Raw genomic sequence first — 18350 nt, forward strand, 5'->3', positions numbered from 1 at the left:
CATCTCTGTTGCACTGCGCATTGCCGATGTCCAATTGTCGGGCCACGTGTTGGTTTCCACGGCCCTGGCTGTCCAGTGCCTGCTGGGGACTGACTTTCTCGGCATGATGCCCCTGAAAATTCGTATCGATCAGGGATGTTTGGATCTGCTGTCGGGACGGTGTATGGCCTTTCTTCCGTCCCTGACTGGCATTAATGTTGCTAATGCTACGGTACAGGCGCTTGCATGCTGCACGATGCGGATCCCCCCCGGCGCGCAAATGCTAGTTCCTCTTCGTTTGCGAAAACCGCTCGATGTGCGCACCGTGAGTGACAGCATTGTGCTTGGTCCCTCGAATAAAATTAGTCGGGGGATGTCGCTGGTTGCGGCGCAGACGCTGGTCTTTCAGGACCAACCGCCATTTATACAGGTCCTTAACACCGGATCTGACACTACGATTATTCAAGAGGGTTCCGTGATAGCTCGCGTTTCCCCGGCGTGTCCGAAAGCGGATGTTGTGGGAAACGTCTGAGTCGGCATTCGATCTCACGGACCTCCGGTGGTCGATAAGGCATGGATCGACAAATTATGTTCTGAATGTGGCGATTTGACCGCGGGTCAAACGCGGAATCTGAGGGCGCTCCTGCGGTAATTTTCTGACATTTTTAGTAAGTCGAAATTTGATATCGGACGGACGTCTCTATTGAGCCACCATATTGACACGGGTAATGCTGCCCCCATTCGCCAGAATCCTTATCGCTTGAGTCCGGCTGAGAAGGACCATGTTTGTGTGGCGGTAGATGAAATGTTGGCCGCGGATAGCATTTCGCTGTCCACTAGTCCATGGGGAGCTCCGATAGTCCTTGTTAAGAAACACGATGGCAGTCTAAGGTCTTGTGTCAATTTCAGTAAACTTAACAAGGTGTCAGTCGTGGATGCCTATCCCCTGCCTCGCATGGACGATTCATTGGATGCTCTGGCAGGCGCGCGGTATTTTTTGACCCTCGACCTTTTGTCCGGGTTTTGGCAATTGCCGCTTGATGAGGCCTCGAGGCCCAAGACGGCTTTTTGGACGCCCCAAGGGCTGTTTGAGTTCAACCAACTTCTAATGGAGCTCCATTCCGCACCTACCACTTTTCAGAGACTGATGGAATTGGTTTTGGCAGGCCTACAGTGGGATTCGTGCCGCACGTTTGATGAGCATTTGGATCGCCTGCGGGCTGTTTTTGTTAAGATGCGCACCGCCGACTTGAAGTTCAAGCCCCAAAAATGTCATCTGCTCCAAAAATCTGTCCGTTACTTGGGCCACATAGTCAGCGAATCAGGTATCGCGACGGACCCCGAGAAAACTGCTTGTGTTCGGACGTGGCCGACACCCACCTTGGCTAGTGAGGTGCGCAGTTTTATTGGCTTTGCATCTTATTATCGCCGGTTTGTTGCGGGGTTCGCATCCATTGCTAAACCTCTGCACACCCTGTCGGCGAAGGGCCAGAAATTTCATTGGGGGGAGGCGGAGGAGGCTGCGTTCCACTCCATTCACGATGGCATTGTTAACACTCCTCCCCTACGTTATCCCGACTTTTCGCTGTCGTTCATCTTGGACACGGATGCCAGTAATATTGACATTGGTGCCGTGTTATCTCAGATGATTAATGGCGTGGAGCACGTGGTTGCGTATAGCAGCAGGGTGCTGTCTCCGGCGGAGCAGCGGTACTGTGTTACGCGTCGGGAACTGTTGGCCATTGTCATGTTCGTGCAGCAGTATTGGCTGTATTTGTATGGGCGACACTTCGAAGTGCGCTCGGACCACGTGGCGCTCCAGTATGCATTGTGTGTGGACCAGCCCTCGGGCCAATTGTCGCGCTGGCTTGAAACCTTACAGGACTTTTCATTCAATGTCACATATCGTAAGGGTACTCGCCATTCGAACGCCGATTCCCTCTCGCAATTGCCAGCGCCCAGGGAGTGCGCATGTTTTTCTGGTTCGGGTCGCTGTTGGCCATGCGGCTCGACCTCCCCCTCCCCTCTCGTTGCGTCTGCCACGAACGCCATTGACGGGATGGGCGACGTCCCCGTCGTGTGTGATGCTTCCTTGAGTCTTGATTATGAAGTATGGGGTCGTCGACAAGTGGAGGATTAATCCCTCTTTAAGCTGCGCCGGCATGTCAGGGTGACCGCCGATGGTGAGACACCATGAGAGGTGAACTCGTTTGTGCTACAGGGAGGATTTCTCAAGAATTGGGATGGAGGATTGCGCCGTTATGCTGTGGTTGTCCCTACCGCCCTGCAGGGCGAGGTCGTGTGGGCTGTGCATAAACGGCTGTTGCACCTCGGAGGGCAGAAGATGCTGGTCACGCTGAAATTGGATTTTTATTGGCCGGCCATGGCCTCCGACATTGAGGATCTACTTAAAGGCTGTGTGCAATGTGCCCTGCGCAAGCCGCCGGCGCTGCAATCCATACAGGTGTCACGGGTAAATGAAATTGTTGCCCTCGATATTCTCGGGCCGTTTCCCATTTTGGCGCATGGAAACAAATATTTACTCGTGGGCGTCGAGTATTTCTCGTGCTGGCCTATGGCTTGGCTGCTCCCATATCAATCGGCTGTTGCGATGACCGACGCTTTTCTGAATAGCTATGTCCTGGATGAGGGGGGTCCTGAGCATCTATTGACGGACCAAGGTAAAAAAAAATATTCCACGCTGCTCTGTGAGGTTTGCGACCTGCTGGGTACGAAAACGGTACGCACATCCCTATACCACCCGCAAACTGATGGCATGGTAGAGCGCTTACACCGGACTCTGACCGCCATGTTGAGTCACTTGGTCGGTGAGTCACATGTCGATTGAGATTTGCATATCCCTGCGGTTCTTGCCGCTTACACGATGACCCCGCACGCGTCCACCGGCTTCTCTCCCTTCTTATTGATGTATGGTAGTATGACCCTCCCATCGATGTACAGTTGCAGGCCGCGCCCACCCCGAAGGTGTCCCAAATTTCTGATGCGATTCGATGCACAATGGGTAAACTTTCTGAGGTGTGGGAGGCCGCTAGTGTCAATTCTCGGGCCAGGCAGCTGACCAACGAGCGGCTCAAAGGTGGCCGCGTTTCCCTGTGCGATTGGTCACCAGGCGACAAGGCCTGGTTGCATTGTCCGCAGGTGGCAGTGGGCACGTTACCTAAATTGCTGCAACCTTGGAGAGGGCCGGTTGATGTTGTTCAGGTCGTGAGACCCTAATGTGTCTAGGTTCGGTTTGGTAAGCGGAACTGGTTTGTACACCCCTCTCGCCTGAAACCATTCATTGCGCTGTGCGATGAATGGTTGTCGGTTTGACTGCTTGTTTTTTTGTCTTGTTATTGTGTGTATATATTGTACATTTGGGTTGGGTTATTTATGGTTGCCTTGTTATGTTGTTGGAGCACACTTGTTGGTTGTTATGTTAGTTACATCGGTTGCTTGCTTTGGGGGGATTTAGCAGCCAGGATGGAAACTACGTAAGGTGGGGGGGGGGGGGGAGGTAATGTGGTGACTGTTCTTGTCACCTTGTGGTGCCGGGACTTGCGAAGTCACGGCCGGTAATGTTGTCATTGCGGGCAGCCCGGGTTGCGGGCTGCAGTATCAGCACTAGCGGTGGTTGGGTGAGCGCTGGTTAGTATGAAGGCACCGCGAGCAATGTGCTGAGGCTTATTGCAAAACAGTGAGGGAGCGAGAGCGAGCGTCCGCCAGCCAGGGTTACTCTGGGGTATGATATTCTGGATGACCTGTTGTCACGTGACCGGACGATACTGGAGGGGGGCCACCGGTGGATGGGGGCCGAGGGGCGGTCACGTGGTCCCGGAGAGCTCTCGGGAACATTCGAGAAGGAGCTCGAGGAGCCTGGAAGGTGGGCGGGGCTATGGGCGGAGCCAGCCCCAGCCCGGGAGCATATAACGAGAGCTCCATGAGGAGCTCGGGGTTCTTCAAGTGTTGGTGTTCGAAGATCCACGTCGGGGAGAAGAAGCCTCTAGCCACGCGATCCAAGACCCAGCTTGTGGCCCGGACCGGGATAGCGAACCATGTCTAGTTCTGCCGTAGCGTGGCTGGATGGGCATTCGAAACCCGAGCGTAGGTTATGTTATGTTGGTGCTGTTGTGTTGAATAAATAGTGTTGATCCAGAGTTAACGTCTGCGACTCAGTTGGACTCACTACATATGCACCATGTTACAAATATTTGCTTTAAATTTTCCAAAACACATATCCTCCTGCACCACAAGAGGTAGGTGGTTGGGGTGAACGTGGGGGGGGGGGGAATCCATTTTGTTATGGTGGGGTTTTCAAAAGTCCCCGCACCAGGTGCGAATAAAACATTTAATTGACGGAGTGGGGCTACTCAAGCAGAATTCACATTAACTCCGTATTCCCCACCTGACTGGGGGAATTTGCTAAACCCTTTGTGATTTCTTTTCCTCACGTTCAAATAGTTTTAAGGGACTTAAATCTGATCTTGCCGAAGCATGCTTTTGAGCTGAAGGTTTTAATTTTGAACCAAAAAGTCTTCATAAATTATTAGAAGTTTGTTCCAGACCTGCTTATACCTCGATTTGCTCTTTTTTTTACTATTACAATGTCAGTCTTTCGCATCTGATTCACACATTGACAAAAAAATGCTGCTGATGAGAGGTGTGCACACTGGACATTTGTTACGCAGCATACAATGGGGGAGGGACTTGGCCTTATTAACAGAATAGGTGCAGGATTAGCGGCGTGAAGAAGGGATCTCCACTGGAGTAAAGCGGTCGTGGTCATTGTGAAGGATATGTGTGGTGACAATAACCACCTCATTGGCAAATCAGCCCCGTGCACAACGGACGGCCCATTATTACTCTATTGACCGCACGCGAGCACTTTCTCTTCATCAGCCCTCTTCACCTGGCGATGCAACTCGCCCTGCAACGTCGCGCGGTGCGGGACGAGCCGGCCGCTTCCCTGACATGCTGTTGTTTTGCCGTACGTCATTGCAGAGTCGTGCAACAGGCCGCTTGTGGGAGGGCTCGCCCCCGACTCGTTCCGTGCCTCCTCCATGCTGTCAGCGAGCCACAGCCCGACCTTCGCGAAGCTGAACCACCGCGACGGTATGCACCTCAAAACCACCCTCTTACCCCCAACCCCGCCAGCGCAGTGGATTCATAGGACAGGACAGTTTATTTTAATTTTGTGCATTTAGCACTGCTACTACACCCTTGTGGCTTTGGGCATTTGTCACAGTTATTAAATTACCTTTCAAAAAAATGTGCTGAGGCTTATTGCAAAACACTTGTGTGACCACTGTTAAAAACTGAGTAATGGGCATGGAGAAATCATTGCCTGTCTGTAAAGCGATTTTTTTGGCACCTGAGCCATTGTGCTAACCTTGACCTTAACCTTAATCTTAACTCTAACCCTAATCCTCTAAGCCTAATATCTAACTCCAAGGTGAACAATATCCTGCCGGTTATAGCATTTCTCTTGTAACTCCATTTGATAATCTTTTCCATGACCATTACTTCTAGCCCAGTCAGGCTTGATGTGCTTACATCTGCTTATCATAGCAGTTGATGTGTCTTCAATGCGACATTAAAAACAAAAATATTTTCCAATTAATTTTTCTTTGCAGTATACAAGCATGCAACAATTCTACTACTGCATATACTCAAAACGAAGTGTTATTTATTCAATATCAGTGCAGAAATAACGTTCTCAATCAATGCCATGATGATCTTGTTTACAGCATTGACACGTTATTCCCTTTGGTTCTTATATACCTACGTCACTAAATTTTACTCCACATTGCCATTCATCAACAGCAAACAATAAAATTCACAACAATTAATCGGTCCATGCTGTGATACATATAAAATGCCACATTAGAGCGTGACGTACACACAATAGGTTTTGTGGCAAGCGTGATCGAGAGGGCTTTGTGGCAAACTGCGGCTCACATCGCGCCTGAGCCGTGCGGTTTTACATCTCTCCAGCTGGGGGGGCCAGGGGTCAGCCAGAAGTTTAGAGGCCCCGTGGGCCACATGAAGTGCAGACGCGTGCCCTGTGTAATGTAAACGGTAGCGCTCCTGCCGTCGCCCTGGAAACTCTTATTAGCCTGACAAACTTAGCTGCCTCTTCCCCACACCGCCCTTCATTGTGCAGCCTGACTGAGCGTGCACACTGCACAAATGACCATTGCGATAATCGCCATCTGCAGAAAGAACATACTCAGGTTAATGACGTAAATCAAACTGTCAAGTTAACATACCGTGGGCACGGACAGGACACGTTTCTGGAAGGGATGGTGGCCAGCGGTTAAGAATGATTACGGAATAGCAGCCAAGGAATGGAATGCGTCCGAGGAGGATGTACACCGAGGAGATGGAGTGATGAAATAAATTCGTGTGAAGGTGCTGGGTGGATTGTTTTCATCTAAAAATACATGAGAGGTGGCGGTGGCTTGGGGAGGCATTCATCCAGCAGTGGATTGGGCATTTATAATTCGATGATGATATTCTGTGGTAAGATTGCTGCACATGTAGGCTTCTTTCAGTGTGGCAGCAGAACTGGCACTACCATGGATACATAGCACGCAGTCTGAAGAGGGCATGGGCTAAACTGCACATTCAGTTATTTAATAAATTGTACTTAGAAGCACTTCAACTGTTCAATTTTAAAGACACGTGTCACAGGAAATGACGAGAAAGGCTTAATGGATCTCAAAAGTAAAAAAGATTTTCCAAAACCTATCCAGTCACACCCTCCTTGCATGGCTCACACCACAGATATAATACAGGATCTTTAAGGCGTAATTTGAGGTCATGGACCTTAATATAGTCTTATTAATATATACGAGTAGACATTTTTCCACCACATTTTTATTGAGTGCCTAAAGGATGACACACATATAATTATGCCTGTGTATTACGTGTATTGTTAGCGCTGCAATACATAAGTATCTTAGGCAAGCTTGGGACGTTACAACACCCAAATAACACACAATTGGGTGCTAATTATTTCAATACAAAAACAACAGTGGTCAACAGCAACATGGAAGTTTCTGTCACCTCATGCATATAAATAAAATTATGATTTACTTAATCGGCTGAAAAAACTACACACAATGTTACTGCTATTGGCCAAAACATCCTAATTATGAAACATAACCTGCAAATTACTCAATTGGAATTACACCAAGCAACATCACCGCCTACTGTGAAAACTTGACTTGACCCTCCTGAAAAAAGTCTTGAGACTCCGTTAGGCTTTCTTGGGAAAAGAAGTATAATAGCCATAACATATTATTAACCCCCATATAATTATCTAGGATACGCATTGACTTCAAATCCAGTAGCTGCCCTCATTATTACTGTGGGTACAATAACCATAATAGCATGCCTCATCTGCTTCGCTGAGGACGTTAAAGATCAACCGGAGGTTATTCGCAAAAGAAGGGCATTGTGTGCCAGCATCAGGGTTCAAATTTTACTAATTCAAAAATTACTCGAACATTACTCATTTGGGATTATACATGGCAATCATCATACCCTGATACTGGCAGACTTAAGTCCCAGGTCACTCTTGCAAATTCGACTACCCTAGTCTCTTGAGTTATCACCTGGATAAACAAATAAATTGAAGGTAAAGAGACTCCACCGTGACTGTGGGTTAGTGTTGAGGCTACATTGATTTCTCACCATGCGGCTCTTGGCATGTACGAGTCATTTGGTAAGGGCACAAATGTAATACATGTATGACACCCGTGGCCTAGGGACACCACTAGAGGGCGCTATGGCTGTGCTCCTGAAAAACTATACTTGATTATTCATAATAAAGGTTTTTGGGTTAGATCGCGTTTATTTATAAATGTGTCGTAACCCTCCACCACCCGACACGGCCAATCAGCAAAAAAAAAGTGTCACGTTGACAAAAGACAAATAATTCACTACTTTAGCCCACCAGTGTGTTGAAGAGTGAATGCACAACATTTACAGTTTGAGTACGACGTTTCGCTGGTAAATACATCCAGCATCATCGGGCAATTCGCCAGAATTGTAAAGCCCTCGCTTGCTCCCGGTTTTATATAGAGCAGCAGGGTGATGTCATCACTTAACTCATATCAGGTGCAGTGATTAGAGGCGGAGGGGGGGGGGTATTGTAATTATATAATCGATTAGTAATCAGTCATTGGTTATGATTAGTAATGAGTTGTAGATTAGTAATTCTTTAAATCAAAATGTAATGTGTATTATTTAATAATACGCTTCCAGGCCGCACTAAGCCTGTAGCTGTCAGAGCGATTAAAGTTATTCTTGTTCCTCTCAATTTCAATGGATTCTCTAATTAGTCTTTGCCAGTAATAATTAGTTTTACACACCACTGCAACATTGTCAAAATCAATTGAGTGTCCTTGTTGACAAGCATGTTCTGCCACTGCCGACAGTTGTGTTTGAGATAATTTAATATTTCTTTGATGTTATTTTAGTCTTACACTGATGTTACGTCCCGTCTGCCCAATGTAGCAGCTGCCACATAAACAATTAATCCGATATACACCTTCTGTTGATAGTTTAGGTGATGCGTCTTTAGTGCAAGATACTAGTTTTTTTAATTTTGTGTACTGTACCAAATCTTACTGTAATGTTTTGCTTTTGCAAAACACGGGCTAATTTGTCAGTTGCTCCTGAGATATATGGAATTTTTGTTGTTTTAACAATCTGGTCGCTTTCAGCAGTATTGCTTTGCGATCGTGATTTGGCATTCAGTGCTCTGTTAATTTGAGCATTATTGTAGCCATTCTGTCGTAGTGCGTCTTTAACGTGTTTAATCTCTCTCACTAGACTCTCACCATCTGACACTGATATGTGGCAGAGCCAATTGTACTGACTATGGGTCGTAATGGGATGCCGATTTTATGAATCTTTGGTAGCCCATAGAGTCTAGGTGGTTTTGAGGCCCTTGGCTTAATTTGGTATTGCTCATTTTTAGGGATTAATGAATTTGCAATTATTGCAGTGGTCTTACGTTCTAAAGTATTAGTTGGATCTCGTTTAATTTTAATGTAGGTACTTTCCTCTAGTAAATTTCAAATTTTATTATCATAATCGGCTCGTGACATCACTACAGTAGTGCGGCCTTTATCAGCTGCTAGGATTTGGATATCCTTGTTTACACTCAGCTCTCTTAAGGCTTTTGCCTCGTTAGAGCTAATATTTACTTTTGGAACTTTTCTATTCTCAATTATTTTAGCAACCTCATGTCTAGTCATCTCTGCCTCATTATGTGGAAGGAGTCTAACTGCTGATTCTACCTCAGAAATTATCTCATCCACTGGAATTGTGCGTGGGGTAACGGCAAAGTTAAGGCCTTTAGAAAGGATAGAGACCATGTCACCGGTTAATACAGTGTTAGTCAAGTTCAGTACAGTTTTGTTTTTAAATTTTTGGTTTTCAGTAGGGATTTGTTTATTATGTAGTCTAGAAAATTTATTAATTTGGTTAGTTTTTGTTAGTGTAAACACATTATCAGCCGATTGTTGTGTTATGTTATCGATTATATTCCAATAATGCATAGATACACTATTGCTTATATCTAAGTGTAACTGCTTTAGCGATTCCGAAATGTAAGATAATTCACTCCTATTGTGCTGTATTCTCTCTATTAATAATAATTCGCTAGCTTTGTGTAGTATTTGATTAGCTTTAGAAGACTTTATGTGATGTGTTATTTTAACTGCGTTTGGTATTACCTTTGAATCTCTGCACCTTTTGAGGAACGCCAGTGAAGATATCAATTGCATCTGCTTAAAGCGAAGCTTCTCCAATTTCCTGGTTTTAAGAAAAGTATCCTCCCCATAGAGGTTAGTCAGTTTATAAATAAACGCGATCTAACCCAAAAACCTTTATTATGAATAATATTGGTCGCGAAAGCCTACGTGTTAAACTTTACTTGATTATGTTTATGCAGGCACTCATTTACTTACGAACATTCGACTTACGAACTTTCAGAGATACGAACAAACATGTCCATATGTCCAGTTGGCTGTTTGGACCGAGATTTTTTAAAAAGAGAGTTTAAAGGAAACACGAGCAAGGAATTAGCATCTGCAGAACATGAATAACCAGTGGCATCTACATCTGCAGAATGTGAAGAACCAGTTGCATTGACATCTACATGCGATTATACAACGTTTAAAGTCATTCCCCGTGTTTAGTGTACATGTCGTACAATAATGTGTGGAATCGACAGGAGTTTCAGTTTCATTTATTAGGTATAACCCTGTGAGCCATGCGGCTCTTGACTCGGTGCAACCGCAACAAACAAAAACATGAACAAGAAATATTTTAAAGCGACTACACGCAACAGAAAAATCCAGGAAAAAACAGCAAAGTCTTCCAGAAAAAACACCGTATTTCAATGCTGTGTGCAAAAATCCCAGTGGGATGCAAGTCAAACAATAACAACGATAACACAATTTAGATTAACGTTATCAGGCTAACTCTGTACTACAACAAACAAACATGGCTAAACCAAAACGTTTTCAAAATCACCAAAATAAAGCTATAAAAAGTACATTTTGTCTTACAAACAAATCGACTTATGAACAGACCTCTGGAACCTAACTCGTTCATAAGTAGAGGAGTCTCTGTACATCCAATTACTGATTACCGAAGCTCAAACTCATATTGGACAACCAAGTACACATATAAATACATCCACGTAATGACTGTATTTGTATTATTCATATTCTTGGTTCTTTCGGTAAAGTCATGTAGAAGGGAAACAATAAAATAATAAAAATATATATAAAACAATAAAATTCTCACGAGGTTTCGACTGCAACACAAGCAATCATCATCAGGTGTGAAAACTACAGCAAGAATTTGAAAAAAGTGGCGTTTTTTTAATGTTAGCACCACGGAGAGCGATTTGGCAGTTATTCAGATGGACGAGTCCATCTATTTTTGATTTAAAGCTTTCGTGACTGCAGTAATCCATATTCTTAGTTCTTTCGGTAAAGTCACGTTGAAGGGAAACAACAAAATAATAACGTGACTTTACGTTGAAGGGAAACAACAAAATAATAATAAAATATATATTACGTTGAAGGGAAACAACAAAATAATAATATATATATTTTATTATTTTGTTGTTTCCCTTCAACTTTACCGAAAGAACTAAGAATATGAATCCATCTATGTTCGGAAAAGAGGAGGGGGGAGACGAAAATAATGGATGCGGTCTGAAAGCCACCGTAAGCGTGAACAATCAATTAAGACCCGAAATGGTTTATCAAATCCTTCCAATGATTGCTAAGCCAGAATCCATCTTCTCGGTTGAAATTGTCTCTGTGTTTGTATATGTGGATAGCCTCATGAACGAATATCTCATGGTAGCCAGATGGCTTGCAGAGAACCTCTGTCTTGGAGAAGTCAATGTCATGTGAGCCTACTGAATTATAACAGTGATCTGCCACGGCCGAGGTGTTGGTCCTACCGTGTTTTAGGTCTGCTTTGTGTTCACGGATGCGGTCCGAGACATGTCGTTTGGTTTCTCCAATGTAACTACTACCACAGAGGCAACTTAGTGTGTAGACGCCAGGGTATTGTATGTCCGGAATCACATATTTTACAGATGGAATCAGATCACGGATTTTATGTAATGTATTGAATCGGACCAGGATCTTGTGTTTATTCAAGATTTTTTAGATCTTTTTTGTGATCCCCGCAATGTAGGGTAAAGTGGTGGTTTTGAATGGCTCCTCAAGAGGGTCCTTCTTCATGGTTGGAGTGATAGCTTTGCGGGTTGTGTAGTCGGAGTAACCATTAGCCTTCAGAGCTTGGTGTGCGTGCTTGCTGTATTTGTATTGGGGTTGCATCTATATATAAAGCTTTTTTTTTGGAAGACACAGAAGATAACATTAACTTGCTTAGCTGGTTAACAATACATATATATTGGTAATTTAAATATACTGTACAATCAAACGGCATGCAGTAACGTATCATAGAAAACGTATACAACTTACACAAGCACCATATACAGATGTCTAAAGCTGTAATAAAATGGAAACTGTATTATACATCCCTTTATGAATCTGTGTACTGCTGGAAAAAGGTTTCCACATTTATTTGGTCATGGAGGTTATTTAACCATACTTCACCACGCTGGTCAGTGCTGTTTTGGTGAAGAGGATGCCCAGGACCAGTTCAGATATCACTCGCCACTTATGTGAGCCGTGGCCGAGAATGTAATGCCGGTCGCCTTGGTTCGTAATGCAATGCGCTAACCACTGTGCCACCATTCTGCCCGAATAAAAATATGACACTATAATTGTGGCAGTAGTTAAATCCATATCTAGTTAGATACTTGGCTTGCACCATGTTTAATGAACATCCACTTCAACCGCAAACCAGTGGATTGAATATGAATAAAGTGTTGAAAAGCCAGGCTGACCTGTATCTGCAGGCTGGTTGTCATGTGCACACCCACATAGCTATGCATAGAGGAGCATACGTATGTTCCTGCACGGCCATGGATACAGGTTTTAGTGCAAGCAACTTGTCATCGCATGGCCATGTGATAAATGACCGTTAGGACCAAGCGTAATAAAAATTAGACGTAAAACCCCGCAACTGCCTGCCGCAGCGAGCACAACAACAGAGCGTGCCGCTGCTTGATGTAGCATAGCAGCACACAACTACAGTTCACGCAAGAGGCATTTTGCCTGAATGCATGTTTCCATTTGCCTCAGATATTGCAATTGGGGGAAAAAGTAACTACTAAAAGAATAAGAACAGTGAAGATTTGTATTTGTTGAACTGCCTCTGCTTTAATGATTTCATGATTCAATGCTATCGAGTAAGCATAAAGTGACAAAGTTTTAAGCATAGTTCAAAACGCTCCCTTCTCAGATTAAATAATGTATGCATAAGTATGCAATTTATCTGGATTTGACTTCATGCTATGAATTTACATGCGTTGCATTTATTGATAGTAATAGCAGTGACAAATGCGGAGCTATTTGGAAAATTTTAACTCAGTATTTATCTGAATGTGTATGAAATGCAGGCATCTGCAGATAATACTGTGAAGTGCAAATTATTCATAGCGATGGTCTATGAATGATATTTACGAGTTTAACATTTCAGATCGTTTTTCGATGTGTGGAATATGTTTCAAACAAAAATCATGAATTAATATCTGTCCCCAATATTGTATTTGACAGAAAAATGATAGTGTTGATGGAATAAAGTAAATATTAATAATATAGTAAGGTCCAGTGACCCTTGAATGTCTAATGTGTCTTGGAGCCCAGTAAAGCATGTGCTGAAATTACTTTGCCATTTGTTGACCTATTTTTGATATCTCCGGCACCCATAGACTGCGGTCCATGGGCATCACACAACCCTATCTTGGGACAACTTCAAAGTGCAACATTTCCTCGCTCATTAATTTTATATAGATTTGTATGACACCTCAGTTTTCATGGGCTTTCTCTTTATGCGAAGGACATACAAAATACCCCACCGAGATTGTCACCTTCCTGCTTTGCACCCTTTGCAGGTACAACGTGCTCTCCGAATTGACCCCCATCTGTACAGGGAGTTTCGTCAAATGAAAGTTATTATCATGGGGTTAGCCCCTCCATTGCTTAGGAACGAATTACTTGTCCGTCTTCTGGCAAATTGAAGTTAATTCAAAATGCGTGCTTTGACAACATGCACCTGCAGTGCTCCTCTTCATCCCCAGAGACTCAGCAAATGTCTCTAGATGGAAACTGATTGACGATTTATTTTCTTTTTCAAATTGAAATATTTGCATATCATGTTAGATATATATAAAATAGAAATTTTGTAGATATTTTTAAATGTATGTTAAAACATAATTAAATATAGTAGACCTGTTGAAGTCTAGTTCAACAATTTATATTGGTCATTAAAATGCAGTGTTTTAAGACATATTTCAAGATGAGACTATGTGCTGGAGGTGGGAATTATTAGGTGCCAGTAGTTTTACACAAAGGGATGAATGACTTCGAGCAGTGCAAGGATTTTATTAGATTGGGTGGAATCTCCCCATGCCTCAAGTGGCAACTGTGAGTCAATAAGAACATGCTCGGCACAGTTTCAGACAAAGCACTCGTAGGACAATTAATTCAGGCCCATTATGGCGGGTTTAGCGCCACATTTATATTTACGCGATCTAACCCAAAAAACCTATCTTATAAACCTTGCAATGTCTGAAATTGTGACAAGTTACAAACATGTTCAGATATAAACAACCTCCATGTAGATTAATTGTGCTTTTGGAAGGTATACTATTGCTGTTGCCTATTTGCTGTACGCAGACGTGCAATGACAGTAACTAAATATTGTGTACCATTCATCATTAACATCGCTAGTATTGTTAATTCCACCGCTGGGTAGAAGCCTGCCTGTGTTACCACCACTGCCTCCAGCCTGCAGCTGTAGTGCCGCTACATGTGGCCTCGTTTAATCTCTGCTCCTCTATTTTGTGTGCTCTCAGTTTGGAACGTTTCCTCTCATAAGTTCTGAGAAGCAATGTTCCAACCTATATGTAACAGCTGGCGGCATGTATTCATTGATATAAATCTCTTCAGATACGATGGCACCACACCTATGAAGATGAAACTGAGTTTTATCAAGGCACTCTATCCTGCACTTCTCCTCATCTGTATTGCATCATTGTTGTCCCTTCAACACTTGAGTGGCATTCAGCCTGTGTAGCTTCGGTGCAGACCGGCGATTGCTTGTCGTGCCACATCAGGTCGAAGAGTGAGCTGTGGATAGCCCGTGTAGGGGATGAAAAATACATTTTTCGCTCATAAAATCCCTCCAGTATAAATAAACATTGTGATTCTGATTGGAGCCTGCTTTTCGACGCTGGCCAGATATTTTATCTTGGGAGAAGTGAGAGTACCCACAGTTTGACCTGCCAAACGACTGTGGTGTAGTTTATGCTATTCTAATTGTGTTCTCCCAACCATGGTGGTAATAGAAATAAGTTGTCGTACTTGAATGTTGCTTTATTTGGGTTTCACCTGGTAAAATCAAAAGCTTTTTGTAAATAGTAAAATTTATGATTATTAGAGCCCAAATGTGTGAATTCTAACTTGTGAAATTGCTTATCGTTGTCGCCGGTGCTTTGTAAAGCCAACTGTAAATAATTTGTATGTCTCATCTTTTGATCTTAACCACACTCCTCTATAGTGCATGATTGCAATCTCACCCTTCTCTGGCTGCACATTATCTATTTCACAGTATCTCTTTCAGAACAAACAAGCACCCATGTAGAGTACGGCAATATGATTAAGAGCTGTCAATGCGAGACACATTCCTCTGTAATCTCCAGTCGTGATTTACGAAAAGGAAGCAGTAGCTACAGAGCTAAGCAAGGGAAGGGTGGGACGAGGGAAGGGGGGATAAGGCGACAGCAAAGAAGGAAAGTGAGAGGAAGCAAGGAGGATGGCTTGTCAATATCTTGAGCAACTGTTATATTAGTACTGCATACCATTTAAACCGCACCTCCGATTAACACGATTGGCTATGTACGGTGCGACGGAAGTGACACTTATATACAAACCCATCTTGTGCATTATTGTGGCTTGTAAATGGTTTGTCTAATATTTTAATATTTTCGCAACATATAAAATATGCACTGTGTGATTGAAACTTCGTTTTACAGCCTGTAGTATATTTTCTGATATCATGGGGTTTCTGCTCATGTTGGTATATTAATGTGACATCTTTTGTTCTCGAGATATAATTTCCTAAAATAATTTTCCAGACTTTTTTTGTATTATTTTTTAAGTGACGAATTTGGCAACCTGAGTTTAATTCCTGGCCACATCTCACCTGCCCTGACCAATGTGGTGACGTATGGTAAGGTCGCCACGGTGGCGAGATGTTAACTACTTCGCCTGGTATGCAGGAGGTATGGGTTCAATCCTGACTCTGACGCCTGCATATTTTGAGTTTGCATGTTCTCCCCGTGGTCGCGTAGATTTTTATTTGGGTGCTCCGGTTTTCCATCCACATTTAGAAACATGCATTAAGAGTATTTGGCTGCTATAAATGTCCACATCATAAGCCACTTCGTTGAGCTATCATTTGTGGTCATGTCACTTCTGAAAAAGAGCTATATAGCTCAATGGATGTTACCTGGCAAAATAATAATTGTTTAGTTATTTTGTACTGGTAGGAACCTCCTGGTTACACCAGCCCACAGGGGATTATTGTGTCTGTCCGTCCGTCGTGCATCCAAGAATGGGAGGAGTGGGGCTGCGTGGAGAGGGGAGGGTGGGGAGGGGCTGGGTGGGGAGGGACTGGGTGGGGATGGTGGGGCTGGGTGGGGAGGGGAGGGTGGGGTGGGGAGGGGCTGGGTGGGGAGGGTGGGGCTGGGTGGGGGGTGGGAGGGGTGGGGCTGGGTGGGGAGGGGCTGGTCACCCCGTGGTGCCCTTATAAAACTCAACGTTTAACCTACTCACGCCGGCTTGTGCCCGCCCTCACAGTCGGGCATATTTGCGGAATACACCACGTCGCCGTTGACCCTGGCCATTGACCGAGCAACCTAACGTTCCTACCAGCTCCCTCCACAGGAATGTGTTTTAGTTTAATACAACCTCCATGACTAACCTGGCATTGGAAGGTCTTCCTCCAGTCGTGTTTTGAAAAAGGACTATAATGTGTATTTTATTTTAGAAACGCTCATTGTTAACCGTTAATTAAGAGATGTCGCGACACTATGGTAATACCGATCGCCTTTACACTGACATTTGCTGCTGTCACTTCTCCCAATGCTAAACGGACCTTGTTCAGAGCTGGCCTAGCCCTGACCTCAGAGAGAATAAGATTGCTCCAATTTGAATTAGACAATTTAGACAAGGCTCTCCTGAAATCACACTTAACATTGACGGAAAAAATGGCTACATCTGATTGGGAACATGTAGATAACATGGCAGCCTCTTCATCCGCCTCAATGTCAGCTAAATGCAAAAATAACCTGATTTCCAAGTTCAACCTCCTTTCCAAGAAGAAGCTAGATCCACACATCAAAAAGCTAGACGTTGACAAGATTGTCATCAATCAAAGTAACAGTCCAATTTCAGACAGCCTAAAATCGGTTCTAGCCAAAGGGTAGAATTTCGCAGTCACCCCTAAACACATCCCAGTTGATGATATCATTGCCCAGGTGGACGTTGCCCTTAAGGGGTTGGGACACATTACTGCAGACGTGGCAAGATCGGAAATCGCTACAATCCTCAAAAACGCTAATACACCTATTAGCAACATCAGTAAAGATGAGCGCTTTGAGCTTTCTCAATTAAAAAGGAGAGATGACATCGTCATCCTCTCAGCCAACAGGGGCATTGCCAAAGTCATCATGGACAAAATCACATACAATAACAAAATTCAGGACCTACTTAATGATGGTAGCTATACCAAAATTAAAAGAGATCCCACCAACCGCCTCGTTACGAAAACCAACAATATAATCAATGATTCGACATCTTTGATCGAACCAACCAAGCGATTTTCCTTAAAACCCTCTGCTGCTAGATCACCCAGATTGTATGGCTTACCAAAAATCCATAAAGAAGGGACACCACTTCGTCCTATCGTCTCCACCATTGACTCACCCATCTACAAACTGTCTGAGACCTTACAACCATTCACTGGTAAGACCACCTCAGCTGTACTCAGCTCAGCTCACTTGGTATTATTAATTAAGGACATCTCACTATCTCCAGGTGATTTGCTTGTTAGTTTCAATGTAGTCTCTTTGAAAAGTTCCTGTGCTTGACACCATTGCAATCATTGAAGATTTGGTCCAACAAGGACTGAATGCTGATGTACCGGCCCTGGTGAGACACTGCCTCACCAACACTTCACCTGGAATCAAATATTCTACAAATAAGTTGAAGGTACCCCAATGGGTTCTCCCTTATCTCCAGTTTTAGCCAATGTTTTCATGGAAAAAATTGAGACAGATGCCATCCAGGCATCCACTCTACATCCGTCCTTGTGGAAGAGGTACGTAGATGACATGTTCATCATCTGGCCACATGGTCGACCAGCTCTGAAACAATTCCTCAACCACATCAATTCCATACACCCAGCCATCAATTTCACCATGGAGGTGGAAAAGGATGGTAAGTTACCATTCTTGGATGTTTTAATTGAAAAGAGACCAGATGGCTCAATGGGACACTCTGTCTACAGGAAAGCTACCCATACGGATGCCTACCTAAAACCTGACTCTCAGCACCATCCATCCTACAAGAATTCCCTCATAAAAACTCTACACCATAGAGCTTGATGTATTTCTGACCGTCATCACCTAGCCAGTA

The 18350-nt window shown here is 43.9% G+C and overlaps 1 protein-coding gene across 4 annotated transcripts in view; it reads left to right on the forward strand.

Annotated features, from left to right (window-relative positions):
* LOC116947701 (contactin-associated protein-like 2) overlaps nucleotides 1-18350 on the forward strand; it is a 153975-nt gene that overhangs the window by 22285 nt on the left and 113340 nt on the right. For all 4 annotated transcript variants that reach the window (XR_004403718.2, XR_004403717.2, XR_012945316.1 and 1 more), the window contains exon 2: nucleotides 4981-5091. Coding sequence is in view for 1 of the 4 variants with exons in the window: in XM_032963715.2 (XP_032819606.2) it covers nucleotides 4981-5091 (111 nt within the window). In the remaining 3 variants the exon portion in view is untranslated. The remainder of the gene's footprint in view (nucleotides 1-4980; nucleotides 5092-18350) is intronic.

Source organism: Petromyzon marinus, chromosome 2 (genome assembly GCF_048934315.1).
Source record: "Petromyzon marinus isolate PM22_M1 ecotype Great Lakes invasive population chromosome 2, UKy_Petmar_22M1.pri1.0, whole genome shotgun sequence".
Taxonomy (NCBI): domain Eukaryota; kingdom Metazoa; phylum Chordata; class Hyperoartia; order Petromyzontiformes; family Petromyzontidae; genus Petromyzon; species Petromyzon marinus.